At 41.8% G+C, this 25,094-nt stretch overlaps 1 protein-coding gene and 1 pseudogene across 2 annotated transcripts; both read left to right on the forward strand.

Moving 5' to 3' along the window:
* The first annotated feature begins 4,742 nt into the window (after positions 1-4,742).
* On the forward strand, positions 4,743-24,695 carry APTX (aprataxin). 2 transcript variants are annotated; one of them, XM_012657037.1, is made up of 8 exons: positions 4,743-4,811; positions 11,388-11,524; positions 12,929-12,975; positions 13,199-13,501; positions 14,102-14,161; positions 14,958-15,184; positions 23,562-23,665; positions 24,414-24,695. In XM_012657037.1, the coding sequence occupies exons 2-8, from the start codon at positions 11,392-11,394 to the stop codon at positions 24,566-24,568; spliced, it is 1,029 nt and encodes a 342-aa protein (XP_012512491.1). In that variant the 5' UTR covers positions 4,743-4,811; positions 11,388-11,391; the 3' UTR covers positions 24,569-24,695. The 2 variants fall into 2 exon arrangements, with proteins under 2 accessions (XP_012512491.1, XP_012512499.1); XM_012657045.1 differs by lacking the exons at positions 4,743-4,811; positions 11,388-11,524 and adding an exon at positions 12,255-12,291.
* On the forward strand, positions 21,042-21,908 carry LOC105820556 (annotated as a pseudogene).
* Positions 24,696-25,094: the final 399 nt, after the last annotated feature.

The raw sequence follows: 25,094 nt of genomic DNA on the forward strand, positions 1-25,094 counted from the left end.
GGGTGCGTCACCCACCGGAAGTTCCGCCCCTCCCGGCCGCTGCCACCGCCCCGCGGTTACCTGGGCAACGGCGCGGGGGCGCTCGGGTGGGGGGCGGTGCCGAAAGGCCTTGTGGGGATGGGTGCAAGTCCAGGTTACTGAAGCTCATGGAATCTTCTGGAGGCCTTTGCTCCACCCAGCGCGCCTGAGAGTACGGAAGGCTCCGGGCGGAGCGGACATGGCCCGGGAGTGGTGCAATTCCGAGGCAACTCGGGGTTCTCAAATGAGCTGGGCCGCCGCCGCCGCTCGTGAGGACCGGGAGGGTTTGGGTGCAGGGCCCCCGGTGGGAGCTGTGTGCGGAAGGGGAAGGAGAACTTCTGCGGACAAAGTCCTGCACTCCCCACCTCTCACTGGCCCCATCTCCAGTGCGTCTTTCGTCTTCTCTGTGTTAGTTCAGTTGCGAGGGTCTGGAAACCCGCTGAGCAAGAAATGCGAGAGCAAAATGGGTCTAGCCCCCAGACCAATCTCAAAGGCCTTGGTTCTTGCTTTTTTTTACACGCAGGCCAAGGCATCGTTATTTACTAAATTGCGACGTTATTAGAGGTCTCCGTGCAAGTACAGGCGTAGGCACACATTATCTGCTTTGGACCTTGCTGGTTTCAAATTGAGCACAGGGAGTCCGGGACTGAGCCAAACAGAAACATTTGGACCGCCCTGAAGCAAAGTGAGGGCCATGGACTCTTTTCTGGTCAAGCTTTCACCCAGTTTGGCTAAAGAGTAGCAGCAAGAGTGGCTAACTGGGTAGGGATGGGGGCAGGGTGGGGGGAAAAAGAGTGGCTAATTGTAACAATTTGTTTTAATTATTTGACCTAACTTTTAATATTCCACTGATTAGCGAACCTGGATCTACAGCCTGCAAAGTGAGTCCTTGGACTCTTAAGTATTGGGACGGGGACATAATGGGAAATGGGGTCTGCTGCTTATTTAGTAACACAACAAGCATATCAGTGTCTAGCACCTAAGAAGCTGCAGATGCAAAGCTGAAAAACCCAGTTCAGGTCACTTAGACTTTAGTAGGGAGCTAAACAAATCAGTGAACTACAAGAGAAACTACAAGATAGGGGTCAGCAGGAGAGAAGGGCTCCTGTGTATCAGCCTGGTGGATCAGGAAAGTTTTCCTGGGAGAGTGGCAGTTGAGCTGAGTTTTGAAGAAGGGAGGATAGCATTCCCAGTGATGGACAAAGCACAGGGGAAGGCTAAGGTCTGGAAGACTATGTTTTTAGGAAATTGCAAGTAATTAGACATAACCAGAGCCGCAGTGGTTGGAGGTGAGGCTTCAAAGCTAGTTCAGGAACATCTTCACCTCTCAGTATATCTTGTTAAGCTAAGAATTTTGAACTTTACCCTGGAAGCCTCACCGTGCTACCTATTCAGCTTTATCTTTTTCATTAATGTAAACTGGGCTTTCCTGTCACACAGTACTATCTCCGTTTTCCCAGATGCACTTTTCACCTCTCTGTACTTTTGCTTTGGCTGACAGTTACCTGGTTTTTACAGTCTTAAGTGTTACCTTCTGAAGTATCATCTCTGGTATAATATGGGGGATTCTGTCTTGGTTTGTTGTTAAATCTTTGCTAACCTTAGAGATAAAAAAGGATATCTTGGCCAGGCTCGGTGGCTCACGCCTGTAATCCTAGCACTCTGGGAGGCCAGGGCGGGTGGATCGCTCAAGGTCAGGAGTTCGAGACCAGCCTGAGCAAGAGCGAGACCCGTCTCTACTAAAAATAGAAAAAATTAGCTGGGTTCAGTGGTGTGTGCCTGTAGTGCCAGCTACTCAGGAGGCTGAGGCAGGAGGATCGCATGTGCATGAATCCAGGAGTTTGAGGTTGCTGTGAGCTAGGCTGACACCATGGCACTCTAGCCTGGGCGACAGAGCCGGACTTTGTCTCGCAAAAAAAAAGAAAAGAGAAGAAAAATATTGGAAAGAACAAATGGAAATTAATCCTAACTAAAATGCCATTTTAATATTTATATAAGTTAATTTAAATTTCTTGGAATATTTAGTTTTTAATTGACTGCGAGGCCTAATGGGGCCAGAAATATTGAGTGGTATCAATTTGTTCTGACTACACATGGTTTCAGTCTTCTTTATGAGCTCTCTCCTCCATTCCAACCCTCCTCCTCCATTATTTTTTAAATAAACTTCATTTTAGAATAGTTTAGATTTACAGAAAAGTTGCAAGGATAGTACAGAATTCCTGTTATTCAGCACCCAGTCTTCCGTATTGTTAACTGTACATTAAAATGGTACAGTTGTCAGAACTAGTAAACCAATATTAATGTTATTAGCTAAAGTCCATTATTTATATTTTATATATATATGTTATATGTTTATAATACAGTATACACACACAAATGCTATGATGGTAAAGAGAGTGACAGATGAGATTAGAGAGTTAAATAAGATTCTCTCTAAAACTAAGACCAAATAAGTTTATTCTTAATTGGATGAGCAGTAGAAATCCATGAAAGAATTTAAGCAGGGGAGCGACATGATCAGATTTATGTTTTGAAATATTTTTTCTAGTTGCAGTGTGAATGGATTGGAGAGGGCAAGAGTGAATTAGGGAGGAAAGAAGAACATTCCAGAGGGAAGAGCATGAACATCAAGGAATAGATTGATGTATTGGGGTGAAAGAAAGGGTAAGAAATCAGTATTGCTAGTATATGGCCAAGAATGAAGAGATAGTGGAAGGCAAGGCAAGATAAGTTAGAAGGAATTCCTGTGTCTTAATGTTTTTAAGAAATTTCAGGATAGACTACCACAACCTCTGTTAATGAAATAAAAGTTCTCCCATGAACCATGGGTGGTATGAATGTCAGTACTTGGGATTACAATGACTATCCCTTAAACTCTTGGAAATTAAATCCTTGAGAGAGTGTCAAGTATGAAATTAGTGCATAGTGGGAGAAGTTAACCAGTTCTAAAAGCAGGAGTTGAAAACAATAAAGTGTAAATTATACGTGGAAGGTTTTAAAGTAAATTGTAAGGTATAGTTTATGTATACATCATGTTTACCCTGTGTTGTATAGAACAGAACTTCTCTACTGCTGTGCCAATTACAGGTATGATTACCAAGAATTTGAAAAGATGATTATTAAAAAATCTTAATCAGAAATTATATAGCTATTTCATCAGGATATGTAATGTCATAAAGGTTGCATTCACAGAAACATGCTCCAGTTTCTCATGGAAAATGTAAAAATGTTTTATTTGGATATTTAGTCAAGATCATTATTATTTTCCCCAATAGTCCGTTTTTTAAATTTTCTTTCTTTTACTATTTTTTGAGACACAGTCTTGCTCTATCACCCCAGGCTAGAGTGCAATGGTGTCATCATAGCTCCCTACAACCTCAAACTCCTGGGCTCAGGCGATTCTCCTGCTTCAGCCTCCCTGGTAGCTGAGACTACGGGCGTGTACCACCACTCCCTGCTAATTTTTCTATTTTTTGTAGAGATAGGATCTTGCTCTTGGCTCAGGTTGGTCTCAAACTCCTGACCTCAAATAATCTTCCTGCCTTGGCTTCCTAGAGTGCTAGGATTACAGGTGTGAGCCATTACGCCCAGCCTATTTTTCTTATTATATATAATTATAAAGAAAATATAAAGAACATTTTTTACCAAGCTCCTCATAGACTTCCCCAAATCCCGTGAAATACCCCCGTGTGTTCTGCAAATATTATAATTTTATCTTTGTGTCATGACATAAAAAATTTGGGAAGCAGGAGGTATTAACTTATCTAAAAAGGCAAATAAAATGATATCATTAGAAAATAGGAAGAGTACATTATGTTGGATTCCCCCAGAAGCAGACACTGACACAAGGATTTGAGTGCTAGTGGTTTGTTTAGAGATGATCTCAAGAAGTACCAGTATGGGAGTGAAGAAGTGAGACAAGGATGGGAAGGAACCCAGCACAGGGTGGATTAATGTGCAGGTTACTTTTCTGGGAAGCTGAGGCTGTCTTGCCCGGGAGACAGTGCAGTACATGCTTCAAAGTTGTTTCATCCCAAGGGTGAGAAAACAAGTTTATCCACCCATGATGTAACATCATTTTCATTACTCCTCCCAGGAGCATAAATCCCCTCACTTTTGGCCTGTATATGGTTACAAAAGGCTCCTGGGGCCAGAAGAAGCCTGATGGCAATGTTGCAGTTCTTGCAGGAGGAAGTTTTTGGATATATGAAACATGCAATTAAATTTATATTTCACTAGGTCTTCGTTCTGTCACCACTTTTAGGATTCCCCTGCCTCTCGCCCCTCCAGTCTTTTCTCCCTCCAAAAGAGAGAAAGCAGATCATAGTTTAGAAAGGGGCGGTAATGCTACACAGCAGGTACTGCCTGCAGCGGGAAAGATGGCCGTAAGGTTGCGAGCATTTCTTTATGAAAGCAGTGCCTAGAGGCTGCACGGCCGCCCGGAAACGGCCACCGAGTAGATTGCTGCCTGAAGTCTGTCTCAATTCAGAGACTGAGATGTAGTGACAGGCCAGTGGCCCTGAGGTAGAGGGATGCTGAGAGAACTCGTCCCCACTGGGATAACTGCCAGGAACCTCACCTAGACCACAGCTCAGTGAGAGCCGAACTGGGGGGAGGGGGAGGGCGCTTGTTTGATCTAGGCATTGGCCGAGACCTTTTCAACCAATCCTCGGAGAGGCAATGATGACGTCACTAGTTGCGCTGCAGCCGGTCTCGCAACGTCATCCCTCAGCGCCGGAAGTGGAGAGGCACGGGCGTAGTAACGTGAAGGTATCGGTCTCCGCCGTCTGGAGGTAAGGCAATTGTCAGGCCGTTTCCCCTCCCTGCAAGCCGCGAGTGTGGGCGTTAGGCCCGGGCTGCTACTACTCTTTAATGATGTGCTTTGAATGATGCTCTCACGGGTTATTTCTCGGCAGACGTTGCTCCATCCTTCCCTCCTGCGCCCGTGGGGTGTTTCAGCGGACGCTTGAATTAAGAGGGTACAAGTGTTTTTGTTGCATGGATACTTTGTATAATGCTTAAGTCAGGGCTTTTGGTCACCAGAATAGTGTTCATTGTACTCAGTAGGTAAGGTTTTATCTCACACCCCCTCCCACCCCTCAAGAATGACTTATTTGGGAGATACGATTCACTGCATGATACCTGAAGGATGTACAGGCATACCTGGAAGACATTGTGGGTTCAGTTCCAGACCATTGCAACAGAGCTAATATTGCAATTAAGTGAGTCACACGAATTTTTTTGTTTCTCAGTGCATATAAAAGTTATGTTTACATTATACTGCAGTCTAAGTGTACAGTAGCATTATGTCTAAACAATGCACACACCTTAATTAAAAAATACTTTATTGCTAAAAATGTGCGAACAATCATGTGATCCTTCAGTGAGTCATAATCTTTTTTTCTGGTGGAGGGTCTTGCCTCGATGTGGATGGCTGCTGACTGATCAGGGTGGTGGTTGCTGAAGGTAGGGTTGGCTGTGGCCATTTCTTAAAACAACAATGCAGTTTGTGACATCGATGACTCTTCTTTCACAAAATATTTCTCTGTACCATGCAATGCTGTTTGATAGCATTTTACCCACAGTAGAACTTTCAAAATTGGAGTCAATCCTTTCAAACCCCACTGCTGCTTTATCAACTGAGTTAATGTAATATTCGATATCCTTTGTTGTCACTTTAACAATGTTCACAGGATCTTCAGCAGGAGTAGATTCCATTTCAAGAAACCACTGTCTTTGCTCATTCATAAAAAGCAACTCCTCATTCATTAAAGTTTGATCATGAGATTGTAGCAATTCAGTCACATCTTGTCTCCACTTCTAATTCCAGTTCCCTTGCTATTTCCCCCTCATCTGCTGTTTCTTCCTCCACTGAAGTCTTGAACCCCTCAAAGTCATCCATGAATCATCTTCTTCCAAACTCCTGTTAATGCTGATATTTTTGATCTCCTACCATGAATCATGATTGTTCTTAATGGCATATAGAATGGTGAATCCTGCCATGGCAGCTCAGTTGGGGAAAAAAAAAATACAATGGTGAATCCTTTCCAGAAGGTTTTCAATTTACTTTGGCTAGATCCATCAGAGGAATCACTTTCTATGGCAGCTATAGCTTTATGAAATATGTATTTTTTTGTAATTATCTCCTACAAATATTGCTTAAATTATATGACTTGAAAGTCAAGATTACTTGACCCATGGGCTGCAGAATGGATGTTGTGTTAGCAGGCATGAAAACAACATTAATCTCCTTGTACATCTTCATAAGAGCTCTTGGTTGACCAGGTGCATTGTCAATGAACAGTAATGTTTTGAAACGTATCTTTTTTTTTCTGAGCAGCAGATCTCAACAGAGGGCTTAAAATATTCATTCAGCCATGCTGCAAACAGTTGTTCTGTCATCCAGCTTTGTTGTTCCATTTATAGGGCACAGGCAGAGTAGATGTAGCATTAATTCTTAAGGGCCCTAGGATTTTCAAAATAGTAAATGAGGATTGACATCAACTTAAAGTCACCAGCTACATTAGCCCCTAACAAGAGAGTCAGCCTGTCATTTGAAGCTTCGAAGCCAGGCATTGACTCCTTTGTAGTTACTGAAAGTCCTAGATGGCATTTTCTTCCAGTATCATCAAAGAGTGCTGATCATGGATCACCATAACAGATATCATAATAATGAAAAAGTTTGAAACATTGTGAGAATTACCAAAATGTGGCACAGAGACATGAAGTGAGCACATGCTGTTGGAAAATGGTGCTGAGAGACTTGCTTGACGCAGGGTTGGCACAAGCCTTCAATTTGTAAAAGGTGCAATATCCGTGAAGCATAACAAAGTGTGAAGTGCAGTAAAGTGAAGTATGCCTGTATGTATTTGTATCTGGGGGAAGGGAGAAGAGAGGGAAGGGCAGGTGGGACCAGTTCTGTGAAGAGGAGTGGGAGGTGAAATAAGAAACCACTGTGGGTTTAGAGTATGAGGGTCTTAATTTCAAGCCTGAGGGATCTGAGATTGATCAGGGCTGGGCAAGTTTCCAGGACTGCGATGGATATTATCGTAGCCCCTAGCCACATGTAGTTATTTAATTTTAAATTTAAATTAAATAAGATAAATCTCAAGGAAAAAATTCAGTTCCTCTGTTTCATTAGCTACATTTTAGATGCTTGGTAGTGGCTGCCTTATTAGACAATGCAGGTTTAGAACATTTCCATCATTGCAGTGAAAAACTAGAGAAAGAAAATTATGTTTCAAAAAATTTATAGAAAGTGGCGGGGCACGGTGGCTCACGCCTATAATCCTAGCACTCTGGGAGGTTGAGGCGGGTGGATTACTCGAGGTCGGGAGTTCGAGACCAGCTTGAACAAGAGCCAGACCCCGTCTCTACTAAAAGTAGAAAGAAATTAGCTGGACAACTAAAAATATATAGAAAAAATTAGCTGGGCATGGTGGCACATGCCTGTAATCCCAGCTACTTGGGAGGCTGAGGCAGAAGGATTGCTTAAGCACAGGAGTTTGAGGCAGTTGTTAGCTAGGCTGACGCCATGGCACTCTAGCCCAGGCAACAGAGTGAGACTCTGTCTCTACCAAAAAAAAAAAAAATTTATAGAAAGTAAACTCATTATTGGAGTCCAGCTTTGTCCATCATTTTTGAGTTTTATTTACCTACAGTTTTTTGACATTGGTCCTTCTTAAATTTTTTCTCCTCTGAGAGGCATGATCTCCTAAAAATGAACCTTCATAGCAACATGAGATTAAAAAAATAATATGATCATGAACTCAGGCCTGCTACAGTGCTTTCTCCAGAAGATTTTGAAGAACAGGGGAGAGTGTAAAAAGAAAATCACAGCCTCAGGCACCTGTGAAGAGCTGGCCCCCACAGATCATTCATTAAGGAAATTTCTTGCTAACTTCCCTCCTTGCATGAAAGCAAGGACATGCAAATTGTGCCTATGTCTAGCACCTAAAAGTAAGGCCTATCTGATTCCACAAGAATAATGAATTACAGGTTTATCTTACAGGTAACAGAACTGGAGACAAGACAGTCAGGCATTGTTCCATCTACCCAGGGACATCTAAATAGTTGATGCTTCCTTCACTCCCTTATTTTATGTAAAATGTAGATTTCTTGGGCCTCACAGGAAGGTAGCCACTACCTCATCACCTTTTTCCTTCTCTCTGTATACCTTTAAAATGCTGAAGTTTCCAACAACCCCTTTGGAAAAAAACAGCCACAGCTTGTCTGCAGTTTGTGTTTTTTCCCAGGTGCCTCCTCAAAATCTTGGCTTAATAAATCTCCATTGATTGAGATTTTGCCTCAGTCATTTATTTGAGTTGACAGCAAAAAATTCCGTTGGACAGCACTGTTCCAGGTTATCAGATTTCTGACTGTATGTGGCCTATCAGATCACTTGGGTTCTTTAAGAAATAATCAGAATTTCTTTCTGATCAATTCCCACAATTCTGGATTGAAAGGTATACAGCTGAAAAATAGAGAATTAGGATTCACCATCTACATGTGAGGATGTATGGGATTGCCCAAAGAGCAGAGCAGAGCACTCCAACTTAAGAAGAAGAACCTGAGAAGGAGGGGAAGAGAGAAAGAAGGAAAGAGAACCTGGGCAGGGTTATCATCTTATCATTCACTTGCATATGTTTATTGTGTGCTTGCTGTATGCCAAGTATTGTATTAGGTACTAGGGATATATTGATAAGCAAAAATGGGCATGACCTCTGCTGTCATAAAGTTTCCAGTTTATGGAGTTTCACTGGAGGGACTGGACTGAAGATTCAGAAGTACCCATCCTCTGTACTCACGATGTTCTAAAACGCTCCATTCCTTAGAAGTTGGAACTGGAGATTGAAAAGGGCAAAGATTGTTTAAAGTTAGTTGTCTAAGAATTGTGCAGTCACTGCTTCAGCTTCTCAGCGGGTAGTAAATGTTAGGTCCGGAGCCGAGAGGGAGGCACACGAAGCCTCAGGCGTAGCAAAATGCTGTTTATTTTGAGCATCTGGGTGCAGTGCAGATGGGTGGAGGCATAAAAGAGCATCCACCATGAGGGAGGGGAAAGCCTTGGGTTTTATAGAGGGTTTTTTCCTGGGGGAGTGAGCAACTGGGCCAGAACAGCTGCTGTAATAAATTCTTTTCAAACAGCCAGTTTCTGGGATCCATGCGTTGGTCTCATCCTGCAGAAATGGGGGCGGGGTAGCTTGGTCCTTATCAGTGGGGATAGGAATGCCAGCATCACTGCAACTGTCTGTGGTCAGAGTTAGATTTATAACCTCTGGACTCTCCAGACTCCTGCAGCTATTGTTTCACAAGCCTAAGTTTTCCATTAACCGCATTCCGTCCTATACATGCTTTTCGGGTTCCCACCCAGAGCAAACCTAACAGTAAATAGGCGCTTCATAACTTGAGAACTTTTGGGAAATAAAGTGTGTGTGTGTGTGCTTGTGTTTGTGGAGGGCAGGAGGGGTAGTTGCTATTATCCTGCATCAGCCAGCCATGCTCTCCACTCCCCATTGGATTCCTCCTTGTCCCTCCTATCAAACTGCTCTCTTCTGGCTTCTCTTACTCTCAGCGTGAGTAGTCAGTTATCACATGACTTATTTCCCAGTGCCTAATGAAGACATACCTCACTTCTCAGTCCATTACATGCTTATTCATTAGTTTCTAGCAAGTGCAAATGGATGTCCCTTGGAACACATAGCATTTTAAAGTGGGACCTGGCTGTAGCATTATCATGATTTGAGGCTCCAGGTTTAGGATTTTAGATTTACAGCTGATTTTTAATGCTCTTGCATCAACTCTTTCACAGAGACCTGCTGAACTGCCTTATGGACCTCTCTGGCCCACATTATATTAGCAGCCTCCTGACTAATCTCTGACTACAGATTTCTCCACTTCTAGACTGCCTACACACAGCTGTTGGCAATGTAGTCTTTGAATTCTCTTGTTTCATCTTACCAAGATGCTCAAAACCTGGCAGTTGTCTTCTAATGATTATGTTGAATCTAAACTTCAGCCTGGCGTTCTTTCAACACCTCTGCCCTTTTTTTTTTTTTTGACTATGGGGCAGCTCCTCTGGTTTAGCCAACTAAGTCTGCTTTCTGTCCCTGGACCCATGGCTTGCCATTGCTGAAATCTGTGCTGTCACTTGTGTTTTTTAAAATGGAATGCCTTTCCCACTCCTTTTTGTTTTTATCAGTCCCCTTGGCTCCAGGTCTTCTCCAACTGGGTGGTTTCTGGAAGCCTTTCCTGACTAATACAGGACTTTACCTACTTAGCATGCATGTACTCACACTAATCCATTTCCTATGAATTTGTACTGAAAAGGGTGGCCTTGCAAAAATAACAGGAAAATACCTAATCCCACAGTTTCCCTAGTAAAGGTTAAAGATCCATCCTATGAGTTCTCTCACTAATAGGCACCCTGCAGGAGTTCTTTTTTGCACAACTTGTGACGGAAGCTCAATGGACAGAAAAGAGATGTAAGTCTCTGTTTCAAAATTGTTTTTTTGATCCACCAATATGGTGAGCACCTACCAGGCTTTCCACCCTAACAGTACCTCCTCAGCTCTCATTTGCTCTATGTACTTTACATGGTTTTGTTTTTGCAGATGGTAATTAAACTCTGATGTTTAAAAATTGGGCTTCTTTTTTCTTTGTTTATGGACACAAAACTTGCACAGAGGACGTAAGTGCTGCCTTGACTGTAGACAACATTCCTGGGACAGGAGTGTTAGAGGCTTGAGCATTGATAAGGTTCTAGAGTCTAAGGAGGCATCCCAAAAATCTAGCCCTGTCCCTGCCCTAATTCCCTTTTATGTCTCCCTGGGTGATCTCATCCTTTTTTGCCTCAGCTTCTGTGACATATTGGTGGCTCTCAAATATATACATTTAGTCCATTCCTCTCTCCTGAGCTTCATGCCTATATATATATGTCTAAGCTTGACCCTCGAATCTTCCACAGGCCACTTAAACTAGTTATATTTCAATATGAATCTGCCCCACTGCACTCCAAGCCCCTCAAGAACAGAGTCAATGTCCCTGTTTTATTTACCCATTGACCCTCAGCTTGTAGCCTAATGTCCAGCACTTAGAGTATATCAATAAATGTGTAACAAATATTTGGTTGCTTAGCATGATTCAGGCAGGGAGATAAATACTTAAACACATTATCATATTTAATCCTCACAACAGCCTCCTGAGTCCTGTCATTATGGTTTATGGGTGAGGAATTGAGACTAGGGAATGAAGTCACTTGCCTCAAGACGAACAGTTGGTAAATCACATGTATTGTGGTGCTGGGGTGTGGCTCTGGGGGACTTGTGCAAGTGGATCTGTTTTTCCAGTGATTCTCTTGTTTTGTCTTTTAGAGCGATGATGCGGGTGTGCTGGTTGGTGAGACAGGACAGCCAGCACCAGCGAATCAAACTACCCCATTTGGAAGCAGTTGTGATTGGGCGTGGCCCAGAGACCAAGATCACTGATAAGAAATGTTCTCGTCAGCAAGGTAACTGGTCATAGGAATGTGGAGATTACCATGTTTGGTTCTGTAAGATAGTGATAACCACAGATGCACATTTCCTGAGTGTTCTTGGTGGGACACCTAATGTGTGCCAAAAATAAAACTTGGGAACTAAGCTCCTTTAGCCAGCCCCAGGGCCCTATTTATTCCTGATTCTGTCCTCCCAGCGTGGTAACATTGAAGGCAGGGTGGGTGATGGTTGGGAGCAGACAGATTCTACCCTGTTACCATGGGATGGTGGAATGGCATCCTGTACCCCGCTTTACCCAGGGAGATTGCCCACTGGGCAGCAAAACAGATAAACTGGAGTCTCCAGGTGAAACCAGGTATGAGAAGTGATGGGATGGTGCCATTCTTTATATATCGCCTCACACAGAGGGTAGTATCTTTATAAGACTATGGCATCCAGCTCTTGTTTGTGTTAGGGTTTAATGAAATGAAAATCCTTGCCTTCAGGAAAAAGCTTTACCGTGTACCTTGTTTTTTCCTGTAAACTCTGGACATGCTCACTGCTGCCTGCAGTGAGACCCCCATGGCAGGGTTTCCCAAGTGTTCTAGACTTAAGAAGTTGGAGTCTGCAGCACCGATTATGGTCTTTCTTTCATGAATTAATTGAAGTGGAGGGGAAAAAAAAAAGCCATGCTTGAGCTGGCTAGGCCCAAGATACTGAAGTAGCAGCTGCTTCTCTCTCTGTCCCCCTCCTCACAACAGCAACTGTGGGAGCATATATGCGTATCAGCCTGTCCTTCCTGGTGAGTAGCTGTGGTGTCTCTTCTGTACTCCCTGTCTCAACCCCAGATACTTTGTTCACTTATCAGAACAGGAGTGTTTAATGTTACTGCTTCTCACACATACTTGACTGTTCTATCTCTGCAGTCCTCTTTCTAGAACATTCTTTCCATTCCTACCCAAGGCCAGCTGAATTTCTATTTTCTAGGAAAATACCTTTTACCTTTTTCCCTGTTGAAGGTATCTGATGATTTTTTTTTTTTTTTTTTTTAAATACTGGTGGAAGCCTGATTTCATCCTGAGCCAAGGGCTTGTGAGAGAAACGGATTGTCTTTCCTGGCTGCAGAGTCTGTGATCCTGAGCTGGCCAGGGGGCCTGGAATAGGGAAACTTGTGGGGATTCACTGAAGCTGCCTCATGGGGATATTAGCAATAGCTAAGGGAGTATGTATGCAGTTGAATGTTTTATTGAAGGATTTGAAGCTCTTAGAGATTGGTGGGATTTGGAGCCCCAGCTACCTGCATGACAGGCAGTTGCTCATAGGTCTGTGAGGAGACATCTGTCCAGCTGCCTCCTGCAGTGAGGCTCCTTTAGGGAAAACGGAAGCAAGTGCTTGGTTCTTTGTTGCATTTGTGTTTAACTTTTTCCAATCTCTTTCAGTGCAGTTGAAAGCAGAGTGTAACAAGGGATATGTCAAGGTAAAGCAGGTATGTGTGTTTGTAACTTGGATTTCCAATTTATACTTGATTTTCTTACGCTATTGGCTTTAGAGTGTCTGTGCCAGCCAATGAAGGCTTCTCTGTCATGTGTGGAAGTGACGGAGTAATATAGGTGAACATTAAACAAGGTGCCTGACATATAGTAAGTAGTTAACATAGCAGTGTCTATATTGCTATTATTATAATTATTTTCTGATTATTTATTTTATAGGTAGGGGTCAATCCCACCAGCATTGACTCAGTCATAATTGGGAAGGACCAAGAGGTGAAGCTGCAGCCTGGCCAGGTTCTCCACATGGTGAATGAACTTTATCCATATATTGTAGAGTTTGAAGAAGAAGCAAAGAGCCCTGGCCTGGAAACACACAGGAAGAGAAAGAGGTCAGGCAACAGTGATTCTATAGAAAGGGATGCTACTCAGGAAGCTGAGCCTGGGACAGGGCTGGAACCTGGGAGCAGCCCTAGCCAATGCTCTGTGCCCCCAAAGAAGGGGAAAGATGCACCTACTAAAAAGGTGAGGGTAATGTGATTGGTAGGCAATGTGGAGATTAAATGAGATATAATGACTGGTTAATTGTTTTGTGCACTGTAAAGTCCAGGCATGTGTGAGAGGTTATTAAACATGATGAAAGAGTCACTCGTTTGTGGCATGATAATCACTTGGATGAATGTCCCTTTATGTGCTTTTCTCTTGAATTCCTGAGGTGAGCCACTTGAAGGTAGGGCAGTAATGGCAGTGTACTTAACATTGAACAACTAAAATGGGTCAGTTGTTTATATAGCTACAGAAGGTTGTTATGGATCATATAATAATTCTCATGCTGATGTCAAAGTGGAAGCTCGGTCAGGCTGTAGTTGGAGTATGAGAGGGCAAAGAAGATGCGACTCATGTTCTGGCATTTCTGGTTTTCGTGTAGTCGGCCAGCTCTGAATATAGGAAGGAAGCGGGAGGGATTATGGTCCTAAAAGGCAATGGATTGAAGTAAAGGGAGTTTAGTTTAATTCTCGAAAACAAGCTTATTTCCAAGTTTGGTTGGACGTTGCTATCATATAATTAACTATTGCCAAATTTAATTATTGGCATTAGTAATTTACGTTGCCCTTTTTTGTTTAGGAATCACTAGGCCATTGGAGTCAAGGCTTGAAGATTTCTATGCAGGACCCCAAAATGCAGGTCAGAATAAAATTTTGAAATTTAAGTACATTTCACGGTGTAAATGACCATTCCATAGAGGTCACGATTACAAATGAAATCAAAGGATAGCAGTCCTTCAGAATAAAATTCATTTTATTGGGCTAGTCTGTGAGAACAAGTGGCTTTTCCCAGTGATTATAAGGTAGCAACTGGAATTCTTTGGAGGAAAACTAAGTTCCTCAAATGAATATCCCATATGCTCTGTCCCTTTTAAACATCTGGGTATTATTAAGGGAAGTTGTGCTAACCTTAGTGTGGTCCCTTTCAAGGGAGCACCAGCGATAATGTATTGTGACGGAGGTGCTGCACTGCCCTGGGTTTAAGAATCGGGTGTCATCCTTGGAGAAGCCTTTGAGTTCTGCTTTGATTACATCCTGGTTAACAAGGGCTCCTCAGAACGTATGTATGTGTCACACAGTCTGCTATGTGAGAGTGGAGAAGGATGCATTTGAATCTATGCTTGCAGAGCTTTTTACATCAGATCCTTGGGAACTATTTGTTCTCTGCATCTTCTGTGTATTCTCCATAGTGTGGTGGTTGAAAACAGACTCTGGAGTCAACTTATCTGGGTTGGAATCCTAGATTTCCCGCTTACTATGTGGCTTGTGCAAGACACTCATCTGAGTCTCAGTGCTCTCATCTCTCAAAACTGGGATACTAAAACCATTTGCATAAGATTGTTGTGGGAATTCAGTGATTTAATGAATATGACAGCACTTGGCACACAGAAGATTCTCAGCAGATGTCTGTTTCTTTCCTTGTGCTCCTCTGCTAGGTTTACAAAGATGAGCAGGTGGTGGTGATTAAGGATAAGTATCCTAAGGCCCGTCACCACTGGCTGGTCTTACCATGGGCCTCCATTTCCAGTCTGAAGGCTGTAACCAGGGAACACCTTGAACTCCTCAAACATATGCACACTGTGGGGGAAAAGGTGATTGCAGATTTTGCTGGGTCCAGCAAACTCCGCTTCCGATTGGGCTACCACGCCATTCCTAGTATGAGGTAAGCTATGTGGGTAGTGCTGGTGCCTCCTGGTTCTGTCTAGGTGGGCTGATAGATTCAGCCTGGTCTTGCTGAGTGTGCTGATTGCCCTGAGGCCCAGGGGAGGAGGGGGGGATGTTTCCAAGGCAGGTGGGCGGAAGCTTCCACCCCTCTTCCTGACTTGCCTACGTCTGCCTGTAATTCAATCACATATGGTTCTTTGTTCCTCTCAAAATTTAAACCTTTCAGAGCCTAACATGAACTAGACGAAGCAGCTTCATTACCCTTCAATGAAGAATTGTGATCAGTGGCTTTTATCAGATTCTTCAAAGTCATCTGTAACCCCAAAATGATTAGGGACCATTTCTCTAAAGGAAGCAAACATCACAGACTTCTGTAATGATAGCTTAATAGATCTAAGATTTGAAATAAAATGAGAAAAAAGTGTAGACTATTTTCCTTTGGCTTATACCCCGAAGGATTTGGAAAGGAATGATTCATTTTTTTCAAAGAATGTAGGCAAGGCAGATCTCCACAGTTCCTTGATCCAAGCAATAAGATGATGAGACTAGATTTTAGAGTTTTTACCTTGTTTTTAAAAAAAATTGATAAAATATGCATAACATAAAAATTTTAAACAATTTTAAGTGTACAGTTCATTGACATTAAGAGTATTCATGTTACTGTGTAACCATCACTGCCATCCATCTCCAGAACTTTTTTCATCTTCCCAAACTGAAACTCTGTACCCATTAGACAATAATTCCCCATTTCTCCCTCTCCGAACACCTGGTGACCACCATTCTACTTGCTGTCTCTACGAGTTTAACTATTCAAGGTACCTCATGTAAGTGGAATCATACAATATTTGTCCTTTTGTGACTGGCTTATTTCACTTAGCATAATGTCTTCCTGGTTCATTCACATTGCAGCAAGTGACAGGATTTTCTTCAGTATTTTTTTTAATTACCAACATTTACATTTTATTTAGGTGGATAATCACAACTTAGATGACTGGCTACCTTAACCAAATGAAATTTTTCTGCCACATTTTTCTCTCATCGATATTCTGTTTTTTAAATTGAGGCATAACTTACATACAATGAAGTACATAATAAGATGTATGGTTTGATCAGTTTTCACAAATGTACACATTTGGTTTTTTGTATTATTTATTTATTTTTGAGACAGAGTCTCACTCTGTCTACCTGGCTAGAGTGCTATGGCATCAGCCTAGCTCACTACAACCTCAAACTCCTGGGCTCGAGTGATCCTCCTGCCTCAGCCTCCTAAGTAGCTGGGACTACAGGTATGTGCCACCATGCCTGGCTGATTTTCCTATTTTTTGTAGAAACAGGGTCTCACTCTTGCTCAGGCTGGTCTTGAACTCCTGTCCTCAAGCAATCCTCCTTCCTTGGCCTCCCAGAGTGCAAGGATTACATGTGCAAGCCACTGCTCCCGGCCTACAAATGTACGCATTTGTGTCACTATCATTCTGATCAAGATACAGAACATGCTTGTCTTCTTATCCTAGAACGTTCCCTTGTACCCCTTTCCAGTCAGTCCCCCTTCAGCCACCAAGCATTGTTCTGATTTCCTTCAGCATAGGTAATTGTTTTCTGTTCAAGAGCTTCATATAAATGGAGTCCTATATATATACTCTTTTTTGGTCTAGCTTTTTAGGGTCAGCATAATTTTGAGATTCATCTGTGTTATTATATAATTCTGGACATACTTTATTATTTTTTTCTCTTGGGTAAATAATTAGAAGTGAAACTGCTAAGCCATAGGGTAGATGCATGTTGTACCTTATTTTAAAACTTCATATATATTTTTATTGTTAAAACCTTATTTGAAAATTTAGTAGGACCAAACTGAGCAAGAGCGAGACCCCGTCTCTACTAAAAATAGAAAAAATTATCCAGGTGTGGTGGCACATGCCTGTATTCCCAGCTGCTCGGGAGGCTGAGGCAGGAGGATTGCTTGAGCTCAGGAGTTTGAGGTTGCCATGAACTATGATGATGCTGCTGTATTCTAGCTGGGTGACAGGGCGAGACTCTGTCTCAAAAAAAAAAAAAAAATTTAGGAGAAGTCACCCATAATCCTGTTTCCCTAATGCAGAGCCCAGACTAACAGAGGCCTTGGCCACTGAGCCTGAATTCTTTTTCACATAATCATGCTCAAAGCAAGAGCTGTGGCCGATGTGTGGGGGAAGCAAAAAGAGCAGTAAGGAAAGTTGTCACTTCCATACCCTTTTATGCTCACTCTTTTTTTTTCTGCCTTTTGAGACAGGGTCTCGCTCTGTTGCCCAGGCTAGAGTATAGTGGCATCATCATAGCTCACTACAACCTTAAAGTCCTGGGCTCAAGTGATCCTCCTGCTTCAGCCTCCCGAGTAGCTGGGACTACAGGGGCGTGCCACCACACCCAGCTAATTTTTCTATTTCTTGTGGACAGGAGATCTCGCTATGTTGCTCAGGCTGGTCTTGAACTTCTGGCTTTGAGCATTCCTCCCATCTCAGCCTCCCAAAGTGCTAGGATTATAGGCATAAGCCACTGTGCCTGGCCTATGCTCACTCTTAATGATGTAATTTTGATTAAATAAACATGACAGAAAGGAAAAGATAATAAGCAAATAATTTATCCTTGTTGTAAAAGTAATGTTTTTGATCTAGAAAATACAAAAAAATAAAGTATGAAGCAGAAGAATGGCCTTCCGTAACACCACCACTGACTAAACTATAGACCTTATTTGAATTTCAACTGTTTTTCCTATAATGTTCTTTTTCTACTCCAGGGCCCAGTCTAGGATCTCACATTGTATTTATTTGTTGTCTCTCTTTAGTCAACTCCAGTCTTCCCCAATCTGTTATAGTTCCTACTTCTTTTTATGACCTTGACACTTTCCGTAAGTACTGACTAGTTGTTTTGTAAGATGTCCCTCAATTTGGGTTTGTTGGCTGTTTTTCATGATTAGATTGAGGTTATGCTTTGTGTTTTTTTTTTTTTTTTTTTTGACCAAAAGTACCACAGAAGTGATATTTGTGATTGTGTCCTTATCAATGCATCATATCAGGGGGTGCATGATGTTGAGGTGGTTTATTACTGGCGACGTTAACCTTGATCATTTAGTTAAGGTGGTATTTGCCGGCTTTCTACACTCAGGTTACTGTTTTGGTTTTTGTAATTGGTGAATATCTTGAGGGAGATATTTTGAGACTATACTTCTATCCTGTTTCTCCACAAACTCGTGTACCCAATGATTTTTGCATCTATTGGTGGATCTTGCCTGCAGTAGTTATTATTATGGCATTTACCCAATAGTGATTTTATACTTCCCTCATTTAATTTATTAATTGAAATTCTTCTGTGTGGAAGAGCTGTCCCTTGTTCCTCATTGTTTATTTATTCAATTATTAATTAGAATGAACTCATGGATGTTTATAGGTTGTATTTCAATACTATTATTATTTCTTGTGTTGCTCAGATTGTTCCAGCTTTGGTCACTGATGTTGCTCCATAAATTAGTATAACTATATTGGAGACAGAAATGTCTCAGGAGTTTTGCAGAGCTTTGCCCTGAAGGAATATGTGAACGTGTTAGTTTGCATATTGAAAGCTGGTTCACCTCAGGAGGGCATCTCTGAAAGATCAGCAGCGGCTGTTTCCCAGGATGGCGCCACGATCCTCAGCACCTGTGATTTTGACTTGCTGTGAAAGGCAAAGCAGGTCTGCTAGGAGCCATAGGATGAGAGCTGATCAAAGAATGCCCTCCCGACAGACAGACACCTGTGGCTAAAAGCAATTAACCCAAGGGACAGTTTGTGCTTAAACTCCTGACTACCTGTCTCGATACACAATAACTTGATAAAGAAAATGTGGAGCCACTATATCTCTGTTTAACTCTTCTGTTAAGTGATAAATTTACCTTAGAACTTAGAAGTTAGTCTTTGAAAGATTTTGTAACCATTTGTTCATGTAGATAGAGTTAGTTAAGGGATCTGAAGAAGCCTTTTGAAAAACTTTTAACCTAAGAGGAACTACCTGTTACTATGTAAATCTGTTACTCCTGGCAGTCAATCACTGTACCTATAAATGCCCATGTAAAACTTCACTCTTGGCCTTTTGTGATTGACAGATCCAAGGCCCCCTGAGTATCCTGTTTTGCCTATAATCTTTATAAATCTATAAAACTATACCTTTGTCTCGATGTATTCTTTTATTTCCATTATTTTCTTATCCTTTGCAACAACCCCTACCTAAGGGACCTGATTTTTTGCTGGGAGCATAGCTAACTTCCAGCAAACTGGAAGCTTCTTTACGTTGGCTCCTGTGTCACTTTGTTTTTTGTTTTTTTAAGAGACAGGGTCTTGCTCTGTAGCCCAGGCTGGAGTGCAGTGGCGTCATCATAGTTCACTGCAACGGCCAACTTCTGAGCTCAAGGGATCATCCTGCCTCAATTTCCCAAGTAGCTGGGACTATAGGTGTACACCACCACGCCTTGTTAATTATTTTATTTTTTTTTGTAGAGATGGGGTCTCCCTATGTTGCCCATCCTGTGTCATTCTGATATACCTATGACATTTTTTCAGCACTTCCTTATTTTCTGACCCTATAAGATGTTCCAGACTCATCTTGTATTTTTTGTGTTTCAGCCCTGAAATGAACCACTTCTCCAAAGAGCCCTCTTTTGAGGGCTCCAAAGGCTCTTTTTTTGGTGATGGTATTTATAAACCCAGACTTGGGCACTAGGTTTCTGTAATGAGAACAGTGGCTGATTCCAGGGTGTTCTTGCTTCTAGGTCCTCTCAGCAGTTGGAGCCAGGAAATACACATATGGATCCTAACTCACACAGACACATACACAGCTGTAATTCTGTATTTATCTATCTATCTCTATATGTATATGGAAAACCGTGAGTTCATACTGATTCCAGTCCAACTCTACAAGGTTCATTTTTATTAATCCTTTTCCTATTTGGTAAATTCTTTCTCTAAAACAGTGAAAAACCTGGCTCTTATTAGTTACAATAAATTCACTTATTTGTTCAATTTTGGTATACATGTAAAACAGTTACAGAATTGGTAGCCGATACCCCTGTGAGAAAGACATTTGCTAACTAGAATATAGTATTTGTGTACAGTTAATTTCGTCTTTAGCCTTTGAGTATACAGTCAAAATACTGTTTTCTAAAGTTAGGTTTGTTATTTTCTTCCTTACCTGCTTTAATCTGGTTTCGTTATTCATTTGTAATACAGTTATGCTTCTTTGTTACTGCTTATTTTCTATTTTGAATTCTGTACACATAATGATTGATTTTGATTGTTTATTGTGGGAATGTGAAATATTAACTTATTCTGAGAGTGAAAGCTATATAAAGAGGCATTTTACTTGGTTTAACATGTCTAAAGAGAACTCCTGATTTTCTTTCTCAAACCTGCTTTTCACCTAACCTTCTCCATCTCAGTAAGTGGCACTGCCCCAAATCAACATCTAGTCCATTAGTAAGTCCTGTTGATTTTTTTCCAAAATATATTCAAAATAGGACTGCTGCTTGCCATCTCAACTACCACAGCTCAGCTCTACTCGAAGCTGTGATCATTTCTGGCCTGGACTGCTGCATTAGCCTCCTAACTGGTCTCCTTTTGTCCCTCCTTGCCTATCCTACAGTTCTTTTTCCACACAACAGCCAGAATGATCTTTCAAGAGTATAGATCAGGCTGCCTTCCTGGGCTGGGTTTGGGAGGAAGGGTCTAGGTCTGAGCTTGTTGTGGCGGGGCTTGTTGAGCACTGGGGCTTGCATCCTGCCATCTCCTCTGCCCTGGCTTCACTCACTTCTTGTCTCCAGCTGGCTGGGTATGGGGAAAACCTGCCAGAGCATGGAGGATGAGGTGGTCCACGCTGCTAAGAAGATGGACAAGATGGTACAGAAGAATGCAGCTGGAGCACTGGATTTGCTGATGGAATTTAAGAATATTCCCATGACCTTGGAATCGTTACAACCCACAAGAATCAGAATGTCAGTTATGCTAGTGGCAAGCAGAGTACAGATGAAGTAGTTACATCTTTAGTAAAGTCTCTTATCAAATTCTGGAAAAAGTTACCATCAACTGAGAAAGACCCGGAAGAAAAGAGAAAAGAACCTGCGATTACTTTGCAGAATAGCCTTGAAAAAAGAGAAGAAAGTAGCTCCAGTGGCAACGTAAGCAACAGAAAGGCTGAGACAAATGCTTAAAATACTATGTTTCACCCTTTCCTTCTGATTCTTTGTGTTAAAGTGTTGGGAGATACTTGCTGCAGCTCTCCAAATGATGGCTACTGCTATTGGAGCTGATGAGGAAGAATTAGGATCTCAAACTGAGGAAGCTGTATATCAAGAAATAAGGAATACAGACATGAAATACAAAAATAGAGTATGAAGTAGGATATCAAATCTTAAAGATGCAAAGATTCCAAATTTAAGGAAAAATGTATTGTGTGGAATTATTCCTCCTGACTTACTTGCCAGAATGATGGCAGAGAAAGTGGCTAGTGATGAGCTCAAAGAAATATGGAAAAACTTGACCAAAGAAGCCATGAGAGAGAATCAGATGGCCAAGATGGGTGGAACCCAGACTGGCTTGTTCACATGTGGCAAATGTAAAAAGAAGAATTGTACTTACACACAAGTTCAAACCCATGGTGCTGATGAACCCATAGCATTTGTTGTCTCTAATGAATGTGGAAATCAGTGGAAGTTCTGTTGAGTTGGAAGAGTTGGCAGAATGTCTGGACTGTTAGGAAAGTAGATTTTGTAATTAGCTTTAAAATTAGGCCAAGCAACGAGTTTTCCGGCAAATAAGATTTTTTTTTTTTTAAATTTTAGACACGGGGTCTCATTATGTTGCCTAGTGAAGTACAGTAGCTATTCACTGTGGCATGATCATAGCATGCTATAGCCTCAAACTCCTGGCTCAAGCAATCCTCCTTTCTCATCCTCCTGAGTCGCTGGGACTACATATGGAGGTTGATAGAAAATATTTTTGTCTTGAGTCTTACTTGCTGGTATTTTTTTCTGTTACATGATGAATGAAGTTGTTGAACAAACTAAATGTATGGGCTATAGCAAATAGTTTTACAGTCCAGATCTTATAATTAAGTTTTACTTTTCGTTTAGGTGTGTACCATTTTTTCTGTTGAGATAAGAAGGAAATGGTTTTCATGTAGGTTCCTCAGAGTGCCACTTATTCTAGCACATCTTAAAGACCACCATTGCAAAGTCTACATTTTGTCTTGTTGAATTTGCATTTTATCAGATATCTATAGAAAGACCTTAGAACATTCTTTACTCTCCTTTGCTCCCCCTTTTCAACTTCTTTTTTTAAATATATTTTACACATTGTTATTTTTAATATAGACAGGGTTGTGCTTTGTTGCCCAGGCTGGTCTTGAACTCCTGGGCTCAAGTGGTCCTCCCGCCTCGGTCTCCCAAAGTGCTGGGATTACAGGGCATGAGCCACCACACTAGGCCCCAATTTGTTTTTTCCAAGCTTCTACACAACAGCACCCAATTTCTTATTGCAAATCATTTTGATGTCATACAGAAAACAGCATTTAAATGTCCATGTTAAGGCTTGGCCCACTGGTACCAACCCACCTCTACTTTGTCAGTTCATAGCTCAACCTTTTGTTTTATCATTTCAAAAATAAAGTGCAGGCCGGGCGCGGTGGCTCACGTCTGTAATCCTAGCTCTCTGGGAGGCCGAGGCGGGAGGATTGTTTGAGCTCAGGAGTTCGAGACCAGCCTGAGCAAGAGCGAGACCCCGTCTCTACTAAAAATAGAAAGAAATTAATCGGACAACTAAAAATATATAGAAAAAATTAGCCGGGCATGGTGGCGCATGCCTGTAGTCCCAGCTACTCGGGAGGCTGAGGCAGAAGGATTGCTTGAGCCCAGGAGTTTGAGGTTGCTGTGAGCTAGGATGATGCCACGGCACTCTACCCCGGGCAACACAGTGAGAATCTGTCTCAAAAAAAAAAAAAAAAAAAAAAGGCAGCTTCTATCCACAGATCCTCTCTATCCCATTTCCCTCTTTTATTTTTTCTTAGCAGTGTTAACTATTGGAATTTTCCTTACTTGTTTGTTTACTTATTTATTATTTGTCTTGTCTCATTAGCATATAATTGCTGTAAGGGAAGAAGAGGCTTTTCCTGTTTTGTTCACTGCTAAATTCTCAGTGCCTAGAACAATGCTTGGCCCTAGTAGATACGTATTGAACATTAAAGATTCTTAAGTGAATGAATGAATTGAATTGAATGGACACATTATCAATGCTTATGTACTTATACTTTTAGTTTGTCATTTTGATTAAGCCATAGTTTTTAATGAGTTAAATAGTAATTTTTTTTCTTTCAACCAGCCATGTACACCTTCATGTGATCAGCCAGGATTTTGATTCTCCTTGCCTTAAAAACAAAAAACATTGGAATTCTTTCAATACAGAATACTTCCTAGAATCACAAGGTAAATAGTGTTCTTTGGTTTTTACATTTGTTTCATTTTCTCAGATGTTCTTATACTTGATTCAGTTGTTTCCTGAAATAGCAACCTGGCCTCAAAACCCCATGGACAATGTTGTGTTCCCTATGAAGAGAGCCCTATAAAAAGAAACTGGTTAATTTGGATTGTAGTACAATTACCACTTTGCTGTGAGGAGCCTTCTTAGGGGACCTAGAAAGCTGTTATGTTGGAGTTAAAAAAGTGTGTTATTGTGACAACAGGGGACTTAATGGTTGTGGTGAGAATTATTGGAGTTAATAGGTAAGAAAGCTCTGAACGGTTATTTGTCTCTTCTGCCATCACTTGGGCAGGAGCTTGGGGGCTGCCTTGTGTCAGGGGTGGTTAATTAACAGGGAAGGCTGTGCATATGTAGATGGAAACATTTCCTGGTCTGTATACTTCTGGAACTTCAGTATTGCTGGGATGTCAGTGATGACAGTTACCATTTACTAAGGGGTAAAGTACTGTGATAAGCTCTTGACATAGTAACATGGATTGCCTAGAATGTGTCCTGAAGAAATGTATTATCCCAGAGGTGTTATACATTGCTCAGATCTAGAATCTGATCAAGCTCATTTTCTCAGCAGGAAGTCTCACCTCAAGCTTACTAGCTTTAGAATACCTGGCATATTGATTGGAGTCATGTTTTCTTTTTTTTGTATCTTGTATTGATTTTCCAGCCGAGATTTGAACTTTTTTTCTTTGCCTACAGCTGTGATAGAGATGGTACAAAAGGCTGGTAGAGTGACTGTCCGAGATGGGATGCCTGACCTCTTGAAGCTGCCCCTTCGTTGTCATGAGTGCCAGCAGTTGCTGCCTTCCATTCCTCAGCTGAAAGAGCATCTCAGGAAGCACTGGACAAAGTGATTCTACAGAGCCTGAACTTCTGCCTCGAGTGTGGCCGATTGTTTGGAGCAAACTGCTGGCACCTGTTGTGGGTTGCTTGTGAACTTTTACTCACTTCCTGAATTAAAATATGCAGCTTTTTTACAAAGCTTATTCTCTTCTTGAGTGGCCACAATGTAGGATGACTTGAAATGTTCAGGAATTAGGAATTTAGGTTTGTCATGGATGTGTTTTCTGGTGAGGGTGGCCGGGACATGCCAGATCCCCCATCTCCAGGACCCGTGTCAGGTCTGACGGATGGGAGCAAAGCCATGGTCACTGTCATCTAGTGCAGAATATAGAAGCTGAGGGCTGGTTACATGTTTCTGTTCCTTATATTTATCCTCCCTCCCTGGAGGCCTGGGGCGTGCTTTCATCAGAGTGGCTAGAGTGGTCTCTTATTCATCCTGAAGGCACTAATGGGTCTTGTTTTCTGATCTTAGTCTGTTTTGTAATGTTCATCTTCCCTCCTTCATGGGGAGGCTTAGTTTCTCCTGTCCTTCCACTC

The sequence above is a fragment of the Propithecus coquereli genome, unplaced genomic scaffold, assembly GCF_000956105.1.
Source record: "Propithecus coquereli isolate 6110/MARCELLA unplaced genomic scaffold, Pcoq_1.0 Scaffold114, whole genome shotgun sequence".
NCBI classification, from domain to species: Eukaryota; Metazoa; Chordata; class Mammalia; order Primates; family Indriidae; genus Propithecus; species Propithecus coquereli.